At 44.2% G+C, this 23,747-nt stretch overlaps 1 protein-coding gene across 4 annotated transcripts; it reads left to right on the top strand.

Annotated features, from left to right (window-relative positions):
• Positions 1 to 3,848, top strand: LOC135512716 (C-C motif chemokine 25-like). 4 transcript variants are annotated; one of them, XM_064935025.1, is made up of 5 exons: positions 1 to 233; positions 715 to 803; positions 1,521 to 1,638; positions 1,934 to 2,015; positions 2,110 to 3,848. In XM_064935025.1, the coding sequence occupies exons 2-5, from the start codon at positions 740 to 742 to the stop codon at positions 2,131 to 2,133; spliced, it is 288 nt and encodes a 95-aa protein (XP_064791097.1). In that variant the 5' UTR covers positions 1 to 233; positions 715 to 739; the 3' UTR covers positions 2,134 to 3,848. The 4 variants fall into 4 exon arrangements, with proteins under 4 accessions (XP_064791097.1, XP_064791096.1, XP_064791095.1 ...); XM_064935024.1 differs by having other exon boundaries at positions 2 to 190; XM_064935023.1 differs by having other exon boundaries at positions 203 to 252.
• Positions 3,849 to 23,747: the final 19,899 nt, after the last annotated feature.

Here is a 23,747-nt window from a genome sequence, read left to right as displayed (position 1 = left end):
CTGTTCAGTGGCATTCGATTGCGAATCTTGTTCAAATTGTACTTCTTCCCAGCAATTGTAAAACATACTGTGGTTGTCATGCCAGAAGAGGTGTGGCTGATTGAGGTAACAGGGTTGGTGGAGATATATCATACAGCAGCTATAAAACAGCCAAGGGAACTCAACAAGGACATTTCTTCTGAGAGACTTTGTAAGTTTTGAGGAGCTTATTTGCGGCATGTTCTGCATTGTTGGTGGGTGTAGGCTTTTGTGGTGAGAGGTTGTCAGGACTGTTTATATGTTGACCTTTTGCATGTTTATATCCTTGCCTAATGCTGAATTCATACTTCACTAGCTTTCGGATTAATGCTGTAAACATTCTGTACTTTTGCATTTCTAACTAATAAAAGACACAAGTTTATACAGCTGGCTCGAGAGACGGAGTTTGGCTTTATCTGATTGGTTGTTGATTTATTAGAACATGGTTAGAGTTTCAGCCAAACAAATGATAGCTGGAGAAAACAGCTGAAGACATCTGGATCTGGTTGACTGTTACCAAGAAGGACGTGTTTGTAATCAAGGGGTCAGTGTGGGGGTCTAGTATTGGGGTCCAGAATGGGAACATACTGGTATTATAGACAGGGTGGTCTCAATACAAACATCACGTTGATGATGTGAAGGAGGTATTAAAAAGAGGAAGCTTCACTTGCTTTACATTCTGTCCTGTTCTTGTAGCGGACCCCACAGCAGCAGTGTCACCATGAGGTTCCAGGCTCTGTTCTTTCTCCTGCTCCTGACATGCATGTATCTCACTCTGGCTCAAGGTAGGCACCATTAAACAATCTAAGGAATGGTATTCATATTCTGTAGATTCATTATTGTGAAGTTTATGTTCACTGAAATTGGTGTAACGGTGTAAAGCAAGCCTTTCATGTGTTTTGGTTCATTCTCAGTACTTCTTGTAATTTACTTCTTGTTGAAAATAAATCTACTGTACATAGCCTATACTCCACATTTGTACATTTAATGCATTGTTGTGCCTGGAGACCTCATTGTGCCTCTGGAATGGAGAAAAGTTGCTCTATGCAGTTTTTTTACAAGCTTCCAATGGTCCATACTTTCTCCAGAAGAGGAATATTTTGCCACTCAAAATAATGTAGATAATTATTTATGGGAACATTTTAGACTGATGTGTTGGGATATGTCTGTCTCCCCCTCCTTTCAAAACATTGTCTCATATGGCCTGGAACCAGATTTCACAACACTTTGACTTTGTCGGTAGTTTACATAGCTCATATGCAACTTCAAGCAGCTTAAACATGAAGTCCCTTTGATGTCTCTCTTGCGTACATCTGCAATACCTTAACTCATAATTCTTTCTCAAATGACAGAAACTACTCATTACACTAGGTTGCTATTACAATTGCACAATTCAAACCATTTGCTACTGAAATATCCCTACATGACAGTATGTCAAGGGTCAGCACAATAAGAGTATAGAGAAGATTGTAACCATTTAACTTCCTCATGCTTGTTGTTAGGGTCGTATGAGAACTGCTGTCTGAGGCATGTTACTGGCCTGAAGAAGAGTACCAAGAGGAATGTTGTAAGCTACAGGATACAGGAAACAGATGGCGGCTGCAACATCAAGGCCGTTGTGTGAGTGTGTTGCAACATGTCCTCACCTTCTGTCAGCCTGCATTTTAGCACAATTAAGTGTCCAAATAAAAACAAAGCCACGCATAACAGTCAATCATTGTGACACTGGTAGGAAAATGTCCTCAAGTCATGTGTCAAGAGGACTTGTTGAAAAGAGAAATATGAAATTGTTTTTTCTCCTCATAGAATGTGAATCTAAAAAACAATATTGGCAATGAGAGTCTAATGAAAAAAATCATATATATATATATATATATATACTGTATATCTCCCACAATGTGTCTAATATCCATAGGTTCATACTGAAGAAAGGGAAGACTGTTTGTGCCAATCCCAGCCACAAATGGGTACAGCATCTGAGGACTGTTGTCGATAAGGTACTACTCTCACTCTTATAACTACATTATTTTGTAAATTCATGTATGTTTGACAAGTTTCCAGTATCTAATTATGGCCTTTTCTCATCCATAGACTCCAGGGAATGAGGGGATGTAGTTGATCAGTTGCTTCGTTGGAGGATCTTTCAACCAGTGTATGCCAATTTCCAAAAATAGGACAATCATATCATCCTGTAACTAGAATGTGAACTTCATCATTATATTACTCATTATATTACAGTTTGGCTTAATGAGTTTATATTACATGCTTTGGGGAGGATACCTGAGATTCCATGATTTAGATGGCTGTTAGCAAGAGGTGACGAACCGTGCCTGCTTGTAATGTGCCACGGCAGCTTAGCATTATTGTGTGTGAGGGGCGGAGGGGATGGAGCGGGGGGGTTATTCACTATCCTCATGGATACCGGAAATCCACCAAAAGTCCTCACAAGGATAGTCAATTAAGGAATATTTTCCCTCATGGGGACGTTTCCCACATCCCCATGAGGACACAGGCTATTTTAAGATTAGGGGTTAGGTTCAGGTTAGAGGTTAGGGAAAATAAGATTTTGAATGGAAATCAATTTTTGGTGAGGGATGGGGCAGAATGCATTGAAAAGCTACAATTACTATTTTGTTTAACCTTGAGACACTACATGACCAAAAGTATGTGGACACCTGCTCTAGTCAAACATCTCATTCCAAAATCATGGCATTAATATGGAGTTGGTCCCCCCTTTGCTGCTACAACAGCCTCCACTCTCCTGGGAAGGCTTTCCACTTTATGTTGGAACCTTGCTGCTACAACAGCCTCCACTCTCCTGGGAAGGCTTTCCACTTTATGTTGGAACCTTGCTGCTACAACAGCCTCCACTCTCCTGGGAAGGCTTTCCACTTTATGTTGGAACCTTGCTGCGGGGACTTGCTTCCATTCAGCCACAAGAACAAATGTGAGGTCGGCATTGATGATGGGCGATTAGGCCTGGCTCACAGTCGATGTTCCAATTCATCCCAAAGGTGTTCAATGGGGTTGAGGTCAGGGCTCTGTGTATGCCAGTCAAGTTAAGATTTCCCTTCACTGGGACTAAGGGGCCTAGCCTGAACCATGAATAACAGCCCCAGACCATTATTCCTCATCCACCAAACCTTACAGTTGGCACTATGCATTGGGACAGGTAGGGTTTTCCTGGTATCCGCCAAACCAAGATTCATCCGTCGGACTGCCAGATGATGAAGCGTGATTCATCACTCCAGAGAGTGCGTTTCGAAAGCTCCAGTCCAATGGCGGTGAGCTTCACATCACTCCAGCTGGTTAGCATTACGCATGGTGATCTTAGGCTTGTGTGCCAGAGGTAGTTTGGAACTCAGTAGTGAGTGGTGTAACCGAGAACAGACTATTTTTAAGCGCTGAGTGCTTCGCATTCTGTGAGTTTGTGGCCTACCCCTTTACTGCTGAGCCGTTTTTGCTCCTAGAAGTTTCCACTTCACAATAACAGCACTTAAAGTTGCCCAGGGTAGCTCAAGTAGGGCAGAAATTTCACGAACTGACTTGTTAGAAAGGTAGCATTCTATGACGGTGCCATGTTCAAAGTCACTGAGCTCTTCAGTAAGGCCATTCTACTGCCAACGTTTGTCTTTAGAGATTGCATGGCTGTGTGCTCGATTTTATACACCTGTCAGCAACAGGTGTGGTTGAAATAGACAAATCCACTTTGAAAGGGTGTCCACATACTTTTGTATATATAGTATATTTTTCTATCAGTACTATGTGTTAAAAGCAATATTTGTATAACTTCACATTTGTAATAAAGCAAAAAATGATAACAAAATGTTTATTAGCCTCATACATATTTATGTGTTTATTAATTCAGGATTTGTTCACCTGTCTATATCAATAATTTCCCCTTCATACTTTTCATTTGTATGATTCTAAGGACAGCTCACTGCACACTACCTGTACTTGAACTCTTTATACACATTTCATTGGAAAAAGAAAATAGACAATTGCTTCACGCCTCAAATCTTTAGCCCGTCTTATTGCCTTCATCATGAACCTACATGAGTTCTTTGAAGCTTAGCAGTTGTAATGCCACATACTTACCTGAAATGTGATATGATGGACAGACAATCAATGACAGTTTATACATGCTCATTCTTGCTCCAGTTTCCATGTTACAATGAGTGTGATGCCCCGGGAGAAACGTCTTTAGTAACTCCAAGGCTCCAATATACTGCGGGGGGACTCGGTTCCCATGGGAAGATGTATGATTACACGGTGACGAATAAATTCAGTACATTTAGTTTGAAAGCACACCGACTACTTTCCCAGGACAGGGCAAATCAAATCAAAGTTTATTGGTTGCGCATACAGATTTGCAGATGTTTTCGCAGGTGCGGCGAAATGCTTGTGTTTCTAGCTCATAAAGTGCCGTAATACCTATCTACAAAACAATACACACATAATCCAAAAATAAATTAAGAAATATCAGAACGAGCCATTTCAGAGTCCGGAATATAAATATATATTATAAACTGTGTGGGTCAAGCCCTGAATGCTGATTGGCTGAAACATTTATTTTTACTACTCTAATTACGTTGGTAACCAGTTTATAATAGCAATAAGGCACTTCAGGGTTCTGTGAAATATGGCCAATATACCACGGTTAAGGGCTGTGTCGTAGTGCTCCGCGTTGCATCGTGCCTAAGAACAGCTCTTAGTCGTGGTATATTGGTCATATGCAAGAGAGACATGTATGCAAGAGAGACATCAAAGGGACTTCATATTTAAGCTGCTTGAAGTTGCATATGAGCTATGTAAACTATTGGCCATATACCACACCCCACTGGCCTTATTGCCTACTATAGGCGCGGCTATATATAGTATGGCATTGGTTGAAGCGCAATGTTCATTTCATTCTGCACCTACTGTAGCTCACATTCTAGACGTCGTATTAAAACGAGACTATAGCGTCCATACAGTGACCAAGTTTGTTGGTGCAAAAGTTTTCAGAAAAAGTATAGTTTATCTCTCACATGGGCTCATTTCTGTCCATAAAGAACAAATGATGAGCTACCTTTTTGTAGCATATCTGATGTTAACATATTTTCAGCCAATTTTAAGAGTTCCAAAACCAGGACCAGCAACTCGGTTGCTTCTCAACAGCAGCTAGCTGGTAGCAGGCTAAGAGCTATACAGTGCCTTGCGAAAGTATTCGGCCCCCTTGAACTTTGCGACCTTTTGTCACATTTCAGGCTTCAAACATAAAGATATAAAACTGTATTTTTTTGTGAAGAATCAACAACAAGTGGGACACAATCATGAAGTGGAACGACATTTATTGGATATTTCAAACTTTTTTAACAAATCAAAAACTGAAAAATTGGGCGTGCAAAATTATTCAGCCCCTTTACTTTCAGTGCAGCAAACTCTCTCCAGAAGTTCAGTGAGGATCTCTGAATGATCCAATGTTGACCTAAATGACTAATGATGATAAATACAATCCACCTGTGTGTAATCAAGTCTCCGTATAAATACACCTGCACTGTGATAGTCTCAAAGGTCCGTTAAAAGCGCAGAGAGCATCATGAAGAACAAGGAACACACCAGGCAGGTCCGAGATACTGTTGTGAAGAAGTTTAAAGCCGGATTTGGATACAAAAAGATTTCCCAAGCTTTAAACATCCCAAGGAGCACTGTGCAAGCGATAATATTGAAATGGAAGGTGTATCAGACCACTGCAAATCTACCAAGACCTGGCCATCCCTCTAAACTTTCAGCTCATACAAGGAGAAGACTGATCAGAGATGCAGCCAAGAGGCCCATAATCACTCTGGATGAACTGCAGAGATCTACAGCTGAGGTGGGAGACTCTGTCCATAGGACAACAATCAGTCGTATATTGCACAAATCTGGCCTTTATGGAAGAGTGGCAAGAAGAAAGCCATTTCTTAAAGATATCCATAAAAAGTGTTGTTTAAAGTTTGCCACAAGCCACCTGGGAGACACACCAAACATGTGGAAGAAGGTGCTCTGGTCAGATGAAACCAAAATTGAACTTTTTGGCAACAATGCAAAATGTTATGTTTGGCGTAAAAGCAACACAGCTCATCACCCTGAACACACCATACCCACTGTCAAACGTGGTGGTGGCAGCATCATGGTTTAGGCCTGCTTTTCTTCAGCAGGGACAGGGACGATGGTTAAAATTTATGGGAAGATGGATGGAGCCAAATACAGGACCATTCTGTAAGAAAACCTGATGGAGTCTGCAAAAGACCTGAGACTGGGACGGAGATTTGTCTTCCAACAAGACAATGATCCAAAACATAAAGCAAAATCTACAATGGAATGGTTCAAAAATAAACATATCCAGGTGTTAGAATGGCCAAGTCAAAGTCCAGACCTGAATCCAATCGAGAATCTGTGGAAAGAACTGAAAACTGCTGTTCACAAATGCTCTCCATCCAACCTCACTGAGCTCGAGCTATTTTGCAAGGAGGAATGGGAGAAAAATTTCAGTCTCTCGATGTGCAAAACTGATAGAGACATACCCCAAGCGACTTACAGCTGTAATCGCAGCAAAAGGTGGCGCTACAAAGTATTAACTTAAGGGGGCTGAATAATTTTGCACGCCCAATTTTTCAGTTTTTGATTTGTTATAAAAGTCTGAAATATCCAATAAATGTCGTTCCACTTCATGATTGTGTCCCACTTGTTGTTGATTCTTCACAAAAGAATACAGTTTTATATCTTAATGTTTGAAGCCTGAAATGTGGCAAAAGGTCACAAAGTTCAAGGGGGCCGAATACTTTCGCAAGGCACTGTAATTAGCTCATTAACATCAGTCGGATGAGAAGCATGCTTCAAGCAAAGGAAGCTTTTAGCATCTCCATACATACAAGCCGCAAACAAACCACTGATTCGTGCCGTTGGAACGTTTACATTTTAAAAAGTCAATAAATCAGCTCTAAAGAGCAGCTCTAAAGAAATGTTGTGATATGAAGAAAATGTATTTCAGAAAAACAGAATGTGAGTTGGCCTACTGCATGTTATCTGGCTATGTACCATGCCATAGTCTGTAGGCTTGTTCAACTTCAGTTGTGAATTACAGAAACCTTCGAATGTCTTAGAAATCAAACCATATATGGGCTGCATGATGTCAGTGTTGTAAAGTACTTAAGTAAATATACTCAAGTTGTTTTTTGGGGTATCTTTTCTTTACTTTACTATTTGTTTTTGACAACTTTTACTTTTCCTACACGACATTCCTTAAGAAAATAATGTTATTTTTACTCCTTACATTTTCCCTGACACCCAAAAGTACTCGTTACATTTTGAATGCTTAGCAGGCCAGGAAAATGGCGTTGGTGGATGGAGCGAGACGATGTCCCAGATGTGCTCAATTGGATTCAGGTCTGGGGAATGGGCGGGCCAGTCCATAGCATCAATGCCTTCCTCTTGCAGGAACTGCTGACACACTCCAGCCACATGAGGTCTAGCATTGTCTTGCATTTGGAGGAACCCAGGGCCAACCGCACCAGCATATGGTCTCACAAGGGGTCTGAGGATCTCATCTCGGTATCTAATGGCAGTCAGGCTACCTCTGGCGAGCACATGGAGGGCTGTGCAGCCCCCCAAAGAAATGCCACCCCACACCATGACTGACCCACCGCCAAACCGGTCATGCTGGAGGATGTTGCAGGCAGCAGAACGTTCTCCACGCCGTCTCCAGACTGTCACGTCTGTCACATGTGCTCAGTGTGAACCTGCTTTCATCTGTGAAGAGCACAGGGCACCAGTGGCAAATTTGCCAATCTTGGTATTCTCTGGCAAATGCCAAACGTCCTGCACGGTGCTGGGCTGTAAGCACAACCCCCACCTGTGGACGTCGGGCCCTCATACCACCCTCATGGAGTCTGTTTCTGACCATTTGAGCAGACACATGCACATTTGTGGCCTGCAGGAGGTCATTTTGCAGGGCTCTGGCAGGGCTCCTCCTGCTCCTCCTTGCACAAAGGCGGAGGTAGCGGTCCTGCTGCTGGGTTGTTGCCCTCCTACGGCCTCCTCCACATCTCCTGATGTACTGGCCTGTCTCCTGGTCACGCCTCCATGCTCTAGACACTACACTGACAGACACAGCAAATCTTCTTGCCACAGCTCGCATTGATGTGCCATCCTGGATGAGCTGCACTACCTGCGCCACTTGTGTGGGTTGTTGACTCCGTCTCATGCTACCACTAGAGTGAAAGCACCGCCAGCATTCAAAAGTGACCAAAACATCAGCCAGGAAGCATAGGAACTGAGAAGTGGTCTGTGGTTATCACCTGCAGAACCACTCCTTTATTGGGGGTGTCTTGCTAATTGCCTATAATTTCCACCTGTTGTCTAATCCATTTGCACAACAGCATGTGACATTTATTGTCAATCAGTGTTGCTTCCTAAGTGGACAGCTTGATTTCACAGAAGTGTGATTGACTTGGAGTTACATTGTGTTGTTTAAGTGTTCCCTTTATTTTTTTGAGCAGTGTATATACATTACACACACGCACACAGTTGAAGTTGAAAGTTTATATCTACCTTAGCCAAGTACATTTAAACTCAGTTTTTCACAATTACTGATTTAATCCTAGTAAAAAAAATGTTTTAGGTCAGAATAATAGCAGAGAGAATAATGTAATTCAGATTTTATTTGTTTCATCACATTCCCAGTGGGTCAGAAGTTTACATACACTCAATTAGTATTTGGTAGCATTGCCTTTAAATTGTTTAACTTGGGTCAAACGTTTTGGGTTAACTTCCACAAACTTCCCACAATAAGTTAGGTGAAGCTTTACCCATTCCTCCTGACAGAGCTGGTGTAACTGAGTCAGGTACGTAGGCCTCCTTGCTCGCACACGCTTTTCAGTTCTGCCCACACATTATCTATAGGATTGAGGTCAGGGCTTTGTGATGGCCACTCCAATACATTGACTTTGTTGTCCTTAAGCCATTTTGCCACAACTTTGGAAGTATATTTGGGATCATTGTCCATTTGGAAGACCAATTTGCGATCAAGCTTTAACTGTCTGGCTGATGTTTTCAGGTTTTGCTTCAATATATCCACAATTCTCCATCCTTTTGATGCCATCTATTCTGTGACGTGCACCAGTCCCTCCTGCACCAAAGCACCCCCACAACATGATGCTGCCACCCCCGTGCTTCATGGTTGAATGGTGTTCTACGTCTTGCAAGCCTCCCCCTTTTTCCTCCAAACATAACAATGGTCATTACGGCCAAATAGTTATATTTTTGTTTCATCAGATCTTTGTCCCCATGTGCAGTTTCAAACTGTAGTCTGGCTTTTTTATGATGGTTTTGGAGCAGTGGCTTCTTCTTTGCTGAGCGGCCTTTCAGGTTCTGTCAATATAGGACTCGTTTTACTGTGGATATAGATACTTTTGTACCTGCTTCCTCCAGCATCTTCTCAAGGTCCTTTGCTGTTGTTCTGGGATTGATTTGCACTTTTCGCACCAAAGTACATTCATCTCTAGGAGACAGAACACATCTCCTTCCTGAGCGGTATGATGGCTGCATGATCCCGTGGTGTTTATACTTGCCTACTATTGTTTGTACATATGAATGTGGTACCTTCAGGCATTTGGAAATTGCTCCCAAGGATGAACCAGACTTGTGGTCTACAATTGTTTTTCTGAGGTCTTGGCTGATTTATTTTCATTTTCCCATGATGTCAAGCAAAAGACGCACTGAGTTTGAAAGTATGCCTTGAAATAGATCCACAGGTACACCTCCAATTGACTCACATTATGTCAATTAGCCTATCAGAAGCTTCTAAAGCCATGACATAATTTTCTGGAATTTTCCATGCTGTTTAAAGGCACAGTCAACTTAGTGTATGTAAACTTCTGACCCACTGGAATTGTGGCACAGTGAATTTTAAGTGAAATAATCTGTCTGTAAACAATTGTTGTAAAAATTGTGTCATGCACAAAGTAGATGTCCTATCCGACTTGCCAAAACTAGTTTGTTAACAAGAAATTTGTAGAGTGGTTGAAAATGAGTTGTATTGATGCCAACCTAAGTGTATGTAAACTTCCGACTTTAACTGTATATATTAGCGAGTAGAACTTGATTGAATATAATTTAAATATATAGGCGTATGTAGGCTACTTGATTTTTTTAATGCAGTCATCTTGGTTTTTATTTAAAGCATATTTTTACCCTTTGCTTGTTTATTACAATTGCAAAGACACTGGTCAACTTAATTTTTGAACCTTTATTTAACTAGGCAAGTGAGTTAAGAACAAATTCTTATTTACAATGCCGAACTCCCCCCCCCAAACCCTAACGACGTTGGGCCAATTGTACACCGCCCTATGGGACTCCTGTTCATAGCGGGTTGTGGTACAGCCTGGAATCAAGCCAGGGTATGTAGTGATACCTCTAGCACTGAAATGCAGTGCCTTAGACCGCTCCGCCACTCGGGAGCCAATGAAATGATTGGCAGTCAGAGACGGAAACATCTTGATTTTGTTTTGCAGAGATGATGTGTATAAAGTGACGAAAGGCAAAAAAGCATCAAACGACCCAGCTGGTCTATGAGTGGTCTGAGGCAATAGTTAAATAATGAGTGTTATCAAGTGTAGGTTTAATAACAATAGTTTTTTGAATTATGCGCACCACAATGCCTACTCCCCCCCATGCTCTACCAAGGTTTTCCAGCACACAGCTTTGACATACTACAGTAGTTACGTTGGTATATTGTACTTCAAACAATGTGTATGCTGGTTGCTGTAACGAATGTCTTCCTCTTCTGATGAGGAATAAGAAGGATCGGACCAAAATGCAGCGTGGTATGGGTCCGTGATAACTTTAATAACTCAGAACACAAGAAAATACCAAAAGAACAAAGTGCAAGAAAGAAATGAAAATCGAAACAGTCCCGTATGGTGCAAACACAGAAACGGAAAACTACCCACAACCCATAGTGGGAAAACAGGCTGCCTGAGTATGGTTCCCAATCAGACACACAGCTGCCTCTGATTGGGAACCATACGAGGCCAAACACAAAAATATAAAACCTAGACTACACAACATAGAAGCCCACCCCAACTCACGCCCTGACCAAACTAAAGGTCAGGACGTGACAGTTGCTTAGGATTCAAACCTTCTTAAACAGCCTAATTCATGCTCTTCCGAGGAATAATGGACTTTACAGTGACCTGCTATTAAAATAATGTTTATATACAGTATTAGTCAAAAGTTGACACTCCTACTCATTCCAGGGTTTTTCTTATTCTCTAAACTATTTTCTGTCATGTATAATGATAGGAGACAGGAGCAAGAACACAAAATAGTTTAAATTTCTCTACCCAAAATAGCGTAAGTCATGGACATGACGGGGACGAAGCCCAATGCAAACACGTGTGTGAATATATATATATATATATATATAAAAGCACAGGGCTATAACCCAAACAAAGAGCGAGGTGTAAACGTCTAATAAATACACAGGACGAGACCCAAAAATAACAAGTGCACACAAACACGAAAGCCGATACAACAGCGCACACGTACTCACAAGACCAACGGACATGGAACAATAATCTACAAGAACAACGGGGAACAGAGGGCACATATATACACATAGTAATCAGGGGGAATGGGAACCAGGTGTGCGTAATGAGACAAGGTAGTCCGGGGTTGCTGGTAATGATCCAGTTCAGTGACGCCCTGAGGGCCGGGGCGGTGACATAGACCCCGGAGTTGAGCTGGTGAAAGGCAGTGCCGGTGGAATCCATTTTCCACATTGTAGAATAATAGTGAAGACATCTCAACTATGAAATAACACATATGGAATCACGTAGTAACCAAAAACTTGTTAACAAATCAAAATCTATTTTATATTTGAGATTCTTTAAAATAGCTACTCTTTGCCTTGATGGCAGCTTTGCACACTCTTGACCATGAGGTGACTTTAAAACAGAGTTTAATGGCTGTGATAGGAGAAAAATGAGGATGGATCAACATCATTGTAGTTACACCACAATACTAACCTAATTGAAAGAGGGAAAGAAGGAAGCTTGTACAGAATAAAACATATTCCAAAACATGCATCCTGTTTGTAACAAGGCACTGAAGTAATACTGAATAGAATGTGGCAAAGCAATTAACTTTTAGTCATGAATACAAAGTGTTATGTTTGGGTCATACTGTATCCAATACAACAAATGACTGAGTACCACTCTCCATATTTTCAAGCATAGTGGTGACTGCATCATGTTATGGGTATGCTTTTAGTCGGTAAGGCTGGGGAGTTTTTCAGGATAAAAATGAATCACAATGGAGTTTATCACAGGCAAAATCCTAGAGGAAAACCTGGTTCAGTCTGGTTTCCACCAGACACTGGGAGATGAATTCACCTTTCAGCAGGACAAAAACCTAAAACAAGGCCAAATCTACACTGGAGTTCCTTACCAAGAAGACAGTTAATGCTCCTGAGTGGCCGAGTTCCAGTTTTGACTTAAATCTACTTGGAATTCTATGGCAAGAACCGAAAATGGTTGAATGGCGAGGATCATCAACCAATTTGACATTGCTTGAAGAATATTTAAAATAATAATGGGCAAATGTTGCACAATCCAAGTACGGAAAGCTCTTAGAGATTTACCCAGAAACACCCACAGCTGTAATCACTGCCAAAGGTGCTTATTCACCAAAGTATTGACTCAGGGGTGAGAATACTTATGAAAAAATCCAAATAACTTCACAGCTCTTCATTATAAAGGGTTTAAAGACCGTTTCCCATGCTTGTTAAATGAACCATAAACAATTAATGAACATGCACCTATGGAATGATCGTTAAGACACTAACAGCTTACACACGGTAGGCAATTAAGGTCACAGTTATGAAAACTTAGGACACTAAAGAAGCTACTTTCTACTGACTCAAAAAACACCAAAAGAAAGATGTCCAGGGTCCCTGCTCATCTGCGTGAATGTGCCTTAGGCATGATGCAAGGAGGCATGAAGACTGCAAATGTGGCCAGGGCAATAAATTGCAATGTCCGTACTGTGAGACGCCTAAGACAGCGCTACAGGGAGACAGGACGGACAGCTGGTCGTCCTCGCAGTGGCAGACCATGTGTAACAACACCTGCACAGGATTGGTATATCCGAACATCACACCTGCGGAACAGGTACAGGATGGCAACAACATCTGCCCGAGTTACACCAGGAACGCACAATCCCTCCATCAGTGCTCAGACTGTCCGCAATCGGCTGAGAGAGGCTAGACTGAGGGCTTGTAGGCCTGATGTAAGGCAGGCCATCACCAGACATAACCGGCAACGACGACGCCTATGGGCACAAACCCACCATTGCTGGACCAGACAGGACTTGCAAAAAGTGCTCTTCACTGACAAGTCGAGGTTTTGTCTTACCATGGATGATGGTCGGATTTGCGTTTATCGTCGAAGGAATGAGCATGGGGCGGCAGGGTAGCCTAGTGTAGAGTAGAGCGTTAGACTAGTAACCGGAAGGTTGCAAGTTCAAATCCCCGAGCTGACAAGGTACAAATCTGTCGTTCTGCCCCTGAACAGGCAGTTAACCCACTGTTCCTAGGCCGTCATTAAAAATAAGAATTTGTTCTTAACTGAATTGCCTAGTTAAATAAAGGTAAAAAATAAAAAATAAATTACACCGAGGCCTGTACTCTGGAGCAGGCTAAATTTGGAGGTGGAGAGTCCGTCATAGTCTGGGGCGGTGTGTCACAGCATCATCGGACTGAGTTTCTTGTCATTGCAGGCAATCTCAATGCTGAGCGTTACAGGGAAGACATCCTCCTCCCTCATGTGGTACCCTTCCTGCAGGCTCATTCTGACATGACCTTCCAGCATGACAATGCCACCAGCCATACTGCTTGTTCTGTGTGTGATTTCCTGCAAGACAGGAATGTCAGTGTTCTGCCATGGCCAGCGAAGAGCCTGGATCTCAATCCCATTGAGCACATCTAGGGCCGCCTGTTGGATCGGAGGGTGAGGGCTAGGGCTATTACTCCCAGAAATGTCCGGGAACTTGCAGGTGCGTGCCTTGGTGGAAGAGTGGGGTAACATCTCACAGCAAGAACTGGCAAATCTGGTGCAGTCCATGAGGAGGAGATGCACTGCAGTACTTAATGCAGCTGGTGGCCACACCAGATACTGACTGTTACTTTTGATTTTGATCCCCCTTTGACACATTATTCAATTTCTGTTAGTCACATGTCTGTGGAACTTGTTCAGTTTATGTCTGAGTTGTTGAATCTTGTTATGTTCATACAAATATTTACACATGTTAATTAAGTTTTTTACATTTTTTTTATTAAAAAAAAAATTCTACCCACTTTTCTCCCCAATTTCGTGGTATCCAATTGTTCGTAATTACTATCTTGTCTCATGGCTACAACTCCCGTACGGGCTCGGGAGAGACGAAGGTCGAAAGCCATGCGTCCTGCGAAACACAACCCAACCAAGCCGCACTGCTTCTTAACACAGCTCGCCTCCAACCCGGATGCCAGCCGCACCAACGTGTTGGAGGAAACACCTTGTACCTGGCTACCTTGGTTAGCGCGCACTGCGCAAGGCCCGCCACAGGAGTCGCTGGTGCGCGATGAGACAAGGATATCCCTACCGGCCAAACACTCCCTAACCCGGACGATGCTAGGCCAATTGTGCGTCGCCCCACGGACCTACCGGTCGCGGCCGGCTGTGACAGAGCCTGTGCGGGAACCCAGAGTCTCTGGTGGCACAGCAAGCACTGCGATGCAGTGCATGTTAATTAAGTTTGCTAAAAATAAACGCAGTTGACAGTGAGATGAGTTTATTTATCTTGCCTATATTGAATGCATCATTTTAACATTCACAGTGCAGGTTGGATAAAGTATGTGAACCCATAGGCTAATGACTTCTCCAAAATCTAATTGCAGTCAGGAGTCAGCTAACCTGGAGTCCAATCAATGAGACCAGATTGAAGATGTTGGTTAGAGCTGCCCTGTCCTATAAAAAATACTCACAAAATGTGAGTTTGCTATTCACAAGAAGCAGATGTTATTGCGAGTATAGCGAAATGCTTATGCTTCTAGATTCCTCAGTACAGTAGTAGCTAACAGGTAATATCTAACAATTCCACAACAAAACCTAATATCTAACAATTCCACAACAAAACCTAATATCTAACAAATTCCACAACAAAACCTAATAAACACAATATAATAAAATAATGGGATAAGAATATATAAATATAAAATATATGGATGAGCAGTGACAGAGCGACTAAGATGCAATAGATAGTAAATAATAGTGTAGTATACAGTATACAGTATATACATGTGAGATAAGTATTGTGAGCTATGTAAACATTCTCATAGTGGCATTATTAAAGTGTCTAGTGTTCCATTTATTAAAGTGGCCAATGATATCAAGTCTGTAGGTAGGCAGCCGCTTCCTGTGCTAGTGGTGGATGTTTAATTAACAATCTGATGGCCTTGAGATAGAAGCTGTTTTCAATCTCTCTGTCCCAGCTTTGATGCATCTGTACTGACCTCGCCTTCTGGATGGGAGCAGGGTGAACAAGCAGTGGCTTGGGTGGTTATTGTCCTTGATGATCTTTTTTGCCTTCCTGTGACATCGGGTGTTGTAGATGTCCTGGAGGGCAGGTAGTTCGCCCCCGGTAATGCGTTGTTCAGACCGCACCACCCTAAGGTGAGCCCTGCCTTTGTGAGCCCTGCCTTTGTGCACCTGTAAAAGTTAGTGAGGGTTTTCGGTGACAAGACACACTTTTTCAGCCTCCTGAGGTTGAAGAGGCTCTGTTGCGCCTTCTTCACCACATTGTCTGTGTGCGAGGAACTTAAAACTTTCCACCTTCTCCACTGCTGTCCCATCGACGTGGATAGGGGGGGTGCTCCCTCTGCTGTTTCCTGAAATCCAAGATTATCTCTTTTGTTTTGCTGACGTTGAGTGTGAGGTTATTTTCCTGACACCACACTCCGAGAGCCCTCACCTCCTCCCTGTAGGCTGTCTAGTCGTTGTTGGTAATCAAGATCTACCACTGTTGTGTCATCAGCAAACTTGATGATTGAGTTGGAGTCGTCCATGGCCACGCAGTTGTGGGTTAACACGGAGTACAGGAGGGGGCTGAGAACGCACCCTTGTGGGACCCCAGTGTTGAGGATCAGCGGAGTGTAGAGGTTGTTTCCTACCACCTGGGAACGGACCTTCAGGAAGTCTAGGAACCAGTTGCACAGGACAGGGGTCAAGACCCAGGGACTCAAGCTTAATTATGAGTTTGGACGATACTATGGTGTTGAATGCTGAGCTGTAGTCAATGAACAGCATTCTTACATAGGTATTCCTCTTGTTAAGATGGAATAGGGCACTGTGCAGTATGATGGCGATTGAATCGTCTGTGGACCTATTGGGGCGGTTAGCAAATTGAAGTGGGTCTAGGGAGACAGGTGGGGTGGAGGTTATATGATCCTTGACTAGTCTCTCAAAGCACTTCATGATGACAGAAGTGAGTGCTACGGGGCAATAGTCATTTAGTACAGTACCTTGGCTTTCTTGGGAATAGGAACAATGGTGGCCATCTTGAAGTATGTGGGAACAGCAGACTGGGATAGGGATTGATTGAATATGTGTCATGACTTCTGCCTAAGTCGGTCCCTCTCCTTGTTCGGGCAGTGTTCGGCGGTCGACGTCACCGGCTTTCTAGCCACCGCCAATCCACTTTTTTTTTCATTTTCCATTTGTTCTGTCTTTGTCTTATCACACCTGACTTCACTTAATCAATTACTTGTTTACTATTTAACCCCCTGTTCTACATGTTGTATTTGTGAGTGATTGTTTGTTGTATTGTGGTCCTTATTTGTGTGGACGTGTAAAATACGTGTTATGTTAGAATTTTTGAGTAAAGTATTTTATTACTCATATGCTGTCCTACGCCTGACTCATCTCACCAGCTACACACAGGCGCCTTTACAGAATCACTCACCCAATGAATGGAGTCAGCAGGAGCAGACGCCCTCCCTCCTTCAGCAGCACACGACCATGTTGCAACGTCTGGGCACAGCCAGCGCTACACGCGCTGAGCATGTGTCCCTGGTGCGCAGGGTGCTTGGTCGACTGTTGGAGCATGACCTGTACTTCAAGGCTGAGAAATGTCTGTTCTTCCAGAGTACATCCGGGTTGCGAGGAGACTGAACCCTCGCCAGGCAAGGTGGGCTATGTTCTTTACCCGTTTTGTTTTCACTCTATCCTACAGACCTGGTTCCCAGAATGCTAAGGCAGACGCACTGTCCCAGATATACTACACAGAGGAGTGGTCCATGGATCACACTCCCATACTTCTGGCCTCTTGCCTGGTGGCACCGGTGGTGTGGGAGCTGGACGCAGACATCAAGCGGGCGCTACGCACAGAGCCCCTCCCTCCCAGTGTCCAGCTGGGCTCCTGTACGTTCCGTCCGCTGTCCGCGACTGCTTGATCTATTGGGGCCATACGTCACCCTCCTCTGGTCATCCTGGCATTGGTCAGATGGTGCGTTGCCTTAGTGGGAGGTACTGGTGGCCCACCTTGGCCAAGGGCGTGAGGGTTTATGTTTCCTCCTGCTCGGTGTGCGCCGAGTGCAAGGCTCCCAGGCACCTGCCCAGAGGGTTATTACAACCCCTACCCATTCCACAACGGCCATGGTCGCACCTGTCGGTGGACTTCATGACTGATCTTCTTCCCTCACAGGGCAACACCATGATCCTGGTCATTGTGGATCGGTTTTCTAACTCCTCCCTTTGCTTGGTCTCCCTACGGCCCTACAGACTGTGGAGGCCCTGTTCACTCATGTCTTCCGGCACTACGGGGTGCCTGAGGACATAGTCTCTGATCGGGGTCCCCACTTTACGTCCAGGGTCCAGGTGGCATCAGAGCCAGATCGAAGCTCCTGCGGTGGACGAATGGTTCAAACGCTCAGTGTTCGTACTGGGGGACCAGGTCTGGCTTTCGACCCGGAACCTGCCCCTCTGCCTGCCCTGCCGTAAGCTGGGTCAGCGGTTAGTGGGGTTAAGCTTCCCTCAGATTATCGCATTAATCCCTCGTTCCATGTGTCTCTGCTCAGGCCGGTGCTGGCTGGTCCACTCCAAGAAGCTAAGGTGCGGGAGGTTCCTGCACTCCCTCTGGACACAGAGGGGGCCCCGGCGTATGCTGTTCTGGCCATCCTGGACTCGAGGCGCCGGGCGAGGGGCCTTCAGTACCTTGTGGATTGGGAGGGGTACGGTCCGGAGGAGAGATGCTGTGTGCCGGTGGAGGACATTCTGGACACTTCGTTGCTACGGGATTTCCACCGTCTCCATCCGGATCACCCTGCGCCTCGTCCTCCGCGCTGTCCCCAAGGTCGATGTCGGTGCACTGCTGGAGCGCCGCGTCAAGGGGGGTACTGTCACGACTTCCGCCGAAGTCGGTCCCTCTCCTTGTTCGGGCGGTGTTCCGCGTCACCGGCTTTCCATCCACAGCCGATCCACTTTTCATTTTCCATTTGTTCTGTCTTTGTCTTATCACACCTGGCTTCACTTAATCAATTACTTGATTATTATTTAACCCCCTGTTCTACATCTTGTATTTGTAAGTGATTGTTTGTTGTATTGTGGTACGTATTTGTGTGGCCGTGTATATTATGTGTTGTGTTTGAATTTTTGAGTAAAGTATTTTATTACTCAAATCTGCTGTCCTGCGCCTGACTCATCTCACCTACTACACACAGACGCCATTACAAAATGTCTGTAAACACACCAACCAGCTGGTCTGAGCATGCTCTGAGGACGCGGCTAGGGATGTCGTCTGGGCCGGCAGCCTTGCGAGAGTTAATACACTTAAATGTTCTACTCAGGTCGGCCATGAAGAAGGAGAGCCCACAATCTTTGGTAGCGGTTTATGTCAGTAGCACTGTGTTGTCCTCAAAGCATGCAAAGAAGATGTTTAATTTGTCTGGAAGCAAGATATCGATGTCAGCGACGGGCCTGGTTTTCTTTTTGTATTCGGTAAATGACTGTAGACCCTGCCACATACATCTCGTGTTTGAGCCATTAAATTGGGACTCCACTTTGTCTCTAAACGCGAACCACTGCTTTTAATCAGGGCAAGGTGACTGGTAACATGACCAAATACAAACAGTGCAGCTATTCCCTCCGCAAGGCTATCAAACAAGCTAAGCGTCAGTATAGAGACAAAGTAGAATCTCAATTCAACGGCTCAGACACAAGAGGTATGTGGCAGGGTCTACAGTCAATCACGGACTACAAGAAGAAAACCAGCCCAGTCACAGACCAGGATGTCTTGCTCCCAGGCAGACTAAATAACTTTTTTGCCCGCTTTGAGGACAATACAGTGCCACTGACACGGCCTTCACTGCAGCCGAGGTGAGTAAAACATTTAAACGTGTTAACCCTCGCAAGGCTGCAGGCCCAGACGGCATCCCCAGCCGCGCCCTCAGAGCATGCGCAGACCAGCTGGCTGGTGTGTTTACGGACATATTCAATCAATCCCTATACCAGTCTGCTGTTCCCACATGCTTCAAGAGGGCCACCATTGTTCCTGTTCCCAAGAAAGCTAAGGTAACTGAGCTAAACGACTACCGCCCCGTAGCACTCACTTCCGTCATCATGAAGTGCTTTGAGAGACTAGTCAAGGACCATATCACCTCCACCCTACCTGACACCCTAGACCCACTCCAACTTGCTTACCGCCCAAATAGGTCCACAGACGACGCAATCTCAACCACACTGCACACTGCCCTAACCCATCTGGACAAGAGGAATACCTATGTGAGAATGCTGTTCATCGACTACAGCTCGGCATTTAACACCATAGTACCCTCCAAGCTCATCATCAAGCTCGAGACCCTGGGTCTCGACCCCGCCCTGTGCAACTGGGTACTGGACTTCCTGACGGGCCGCCCCAGGTGGTGAGGGTAGGCAACAACATCTCCACCCCGCTGATCGTCAACACTGGGGCCCCACAAGGGTGCGTTCTGAGCCCCCTCCTGTACTCCCTGTTCACCCACGACTGCGCGGCCACGCACGCCTCCAACTCAAACATCAAGTTTGCGGACGACACAACAGTGGTAGGCTTGATTACCAACAAAGACGAGACGGCCTACAGGGAGGAGGTGAGGGCCCTCGGAGTGTGGTGTCAGGACAATAACCTCACACTCAACGTCAACAAAACTAAGGAGATGATTGTGGACTTCAGGAAACAGCAGAGGGAACACCCCCCTATCCACATCGATGGAACAGTAATGGAGAGGGTAGTAAGTTTTAAGTTCCTCGGCATACACATCACAGACAAACTGAATTGGTCCACTCACACAGACAGCATCGTGAAGAAGGCACAGCAGCGCCTCTTCAACCTCAGGAGGCTGAAGAAATTCGGCTTTTCACCAAAAGCACACAAACTTCTACAGATGCACAATAGAGAGCATCCTGGCGGGCTGTATCACCGCCTGGTACGGCAACTGCTCCGCCCACAACCGTAAAGCTCTCCAGAGGGTAGTGAGGTCGGCACAACGCATCACCGGGGGCAAACTACCTGCCCTCCAGGACACCTACACCACCCGATGTCATAGGAAGGCCATAAAGATCATCAAGGACAACACCCACCCAAGCCACTGCCTGTTCATCCCGCTATCATCCAGAAGGCGTGGTCAGTACAGGTGCATCAAAGCTGGGACCGAGAGACTGAAAAACAGCTTCTATCTCAAGGCCATCAGACTGTTAAACAGCAACCACTAACATTGAGTGGCTGCTGCCAACACACTGACTCAACTCCAGCCACTTTAATAATGGGAATTGATGGGAAATTATGTAAAATATATCACTAGCCACTTTAAACAATGCTACCTAATATAATGTTTACATACCCTACATTATTCATCTCATATGTATACGTTTATACTGTACTCTATATCATCTACTGCATCCTTATGTAATAGATGTATCACTAGCCACTTTAACTATGCCACTTTGTTTACATACTCATCTCATATGTATATACTGTACTCGATACCATCTACTGTATCTTGCCTATGCTGCTCTACACCATCACTCATTCATATCTTTATCCCCTTACACTGTGTATAAGAAATTAGTTTAGGAATTGTTAGTTAGATTACTTGTTGGATATTACTGCATTGTCGGAACTAGAAGCACAAGCATTTCGCTACACTCGCATTAACATCTGCTAACCATGTGTATGTGACAAATAAAATTTGATTTGATTTGATGCTGACACCTTGCTTGTTTGATTGCCTTACGGAGGGAATAACTACACTGTTTGTATTGGGCCATATTCCCAGTTGCCTTGCCATGATTAAATGCGGTGGTACGCGCTTTCAGTTTTGCACGAATGCTGCCAATCAATCCATGGTTTCTGATTAGGGAAGCTTTTAATTGTCACAGTGGGTACACTTTCTCCACACTGCACTGTGAATGTTTACACGTTGTGTTCAATAAAGACATGAAAACACATCCTTTTTGTGCGTTATTAGTTTAATCAGTCTGTTTGTCTATTGTTGTGACTTAGATGAAGATTCGATCAAATTTTATACCAATTTATGCAGAAATCCAGGTAATTGCAAAGGGTTCACATACTTTTTCTTGCCACTATATCCGCGAAACACTGGCTTCAAGGGCATTAACACTTTTATACAACGGGTTACCAACATATTCAAATAATGATTGACATATTTTCATTAAAAACGGTGTTTTGATTAATTTAATCACACTATTTCATCCTTCCGCAAGATATAGTCCCGACACTGATCTGTATCTATGGATGCAACCCAGTCATTCGTTCTAAATGCTCCATTGCCATACTGGCTGGCAATGTTCTTATCTCTTGCTTGCTAGCCAACTACTGATAACTTACAGTCATGTCAAAAAGTATAGCCAGAATAACAGCAAAGTAGCTGCATTTGCATTTGTTTTAGCTGTTTTCTAGTGACATTTATTTGGATACATCCATAACGTGAGCTAATGAGGCGCGATTTCGCCTGGCATAGAAAATGTGCTCACTAGTCAGGACACAGTTGTTCAGAGGAGCAAGCCAACAACACAGCTAAAACAATCACTTCAAACTGAAGGTGGAAAGACTGCAAAGTAGCTGCGCTTCGTTTCATTTGACCTTTTTCAATTGACATTTCTCTGTATATATTGCCGGGACTTCTTCCTTACATTACTGAGCAAGAGGAAGAGGTCGGCATGCCTTCAGCCCAGATGTTTGTCCACCGCTGTCGTCGTACCTGGAAGAGAGCCCGGTCAGCCCTTCTCAAGACCAGATATCGACGACAAGCGGACCTCCACCGGACCCCGGCACCCCCGTATCGTCTCGGGCAGAAGGCTGTCCACCCGGGATCTGCCCCTCCAGGTGGAGTCCCACAAACTTTCCCCCCAGTTTATCGTCCCTTTCCCCGTCTCCGAGGTCTTTAGCCCCTCTGCTGCTTGTCTTCTGTTGCCCCGTACCATCCGTATACATCCCGCTTTTCATGTGTCTAAAAATCAAACCCATGTCTCACAGCCCTTTGTCTCCTGTCTCCTGTTACTGACCTCTGCCTGCCCTTGACCTGTCGTTTTGCTTGCCCCCTGTTCTAGTAATACGTTTTTGTTACGTCGACACTGTCTGTATCTGGGTCTTCCCTAAAACGTGATAGTAAACATTATTAAAGTGACCAGTGTTCAATGACTCCATGTACATAGGGCAGCAGTCTCTAACGTGCAGGGTAGCGTACCGGATGGTAGTCGGCTAGTAACAGTAATTAAGGTTCAGGGCAGGGTACAGGACAGAGGCTGACTAGTGGTGACTGTTTAACAGTCTGATGGCCTGGAGATAGAAGCTGTTCATCAGTTTTTCGAGCCCAGCTTTGATGCACCTGTACTGTCTCTGCCTTCTAGATGGTAACTGTGTGAACAGGCTGTGGCTCGGGTGGCTACTTCAATCTTTTGTCTTCCCCATTCACCCTCTGAATGGCACACATACACAGTCCATGTCTCAATTGTTACAATGCTTAGAAATCCTTCTTTAACCTGTCTCTTCCCCTACCCATACACTGATTGAAGTGGATTTAACAAGTGACATCAATAAGGGATCATAGCTTTCACCTGGACTCATCTGGTCAATCTATGCCATGGAAAGAGCAGATGTTCCTAATGTTTTGTACACTCAGTATAAACCTCAGACCCAATGTACACCGACCAAGATATGTTTTTCAAAATACAGATATGTCCCTTGATCAATGTTCCAGAACTCTGACTTTTTTGTATTTGCCAAGACAAACAAAGACAAAGTTGTTTTTGGCATGTACTTCATGTTTCTCAACAGTCTCACCTGAGTGGAGAGAATAATAAGGGACGAGATAGATAGGTACAGTTCATCTGAAAGCTATTGCTGTAATGTCCAAAGGAAACATGTCCAAGGGGTAAACATTTGAGTTAGAGCAGATATTCACTGCTAGTGACTCAGTGCTCAGTGCATACAAGTTAGATGTGTTTATTTAAAAGGAGCACGGGGATATGAAGTACTGACTAAAGTATCTCTGTTTAAGCACGGTGTGAATTAGCTTTTTATTACATTCTTGCTCATCCACTCAACAAGTTTTTGCATGGACCGAACTGTCATTCCAATCAAAAATGTTGAGTTAAAACTGAAATTGATTGAGTAAT

Source organism: Oncorhynchus masou, chromosome 24 (assembly GCF_036934945.1).
Source record: "Oncorhynchus masou masou isolate Uvic2021 chromosome 24, UVic_Omas_1.1, whole genome shotgun sequence".
In the NCBI taxonomy this organism is placed as follows: Eukaryota; Metazoa; Chordata; class Actinopteri; order Salmoniformes; family Salmonidae; genus Oncorhynchus; species Oncorhynchus masou.
Note: the sequence above shows the minus strand (reverse complement) of the source record. Positions and strands in the feature narration are given on the sequence as shown.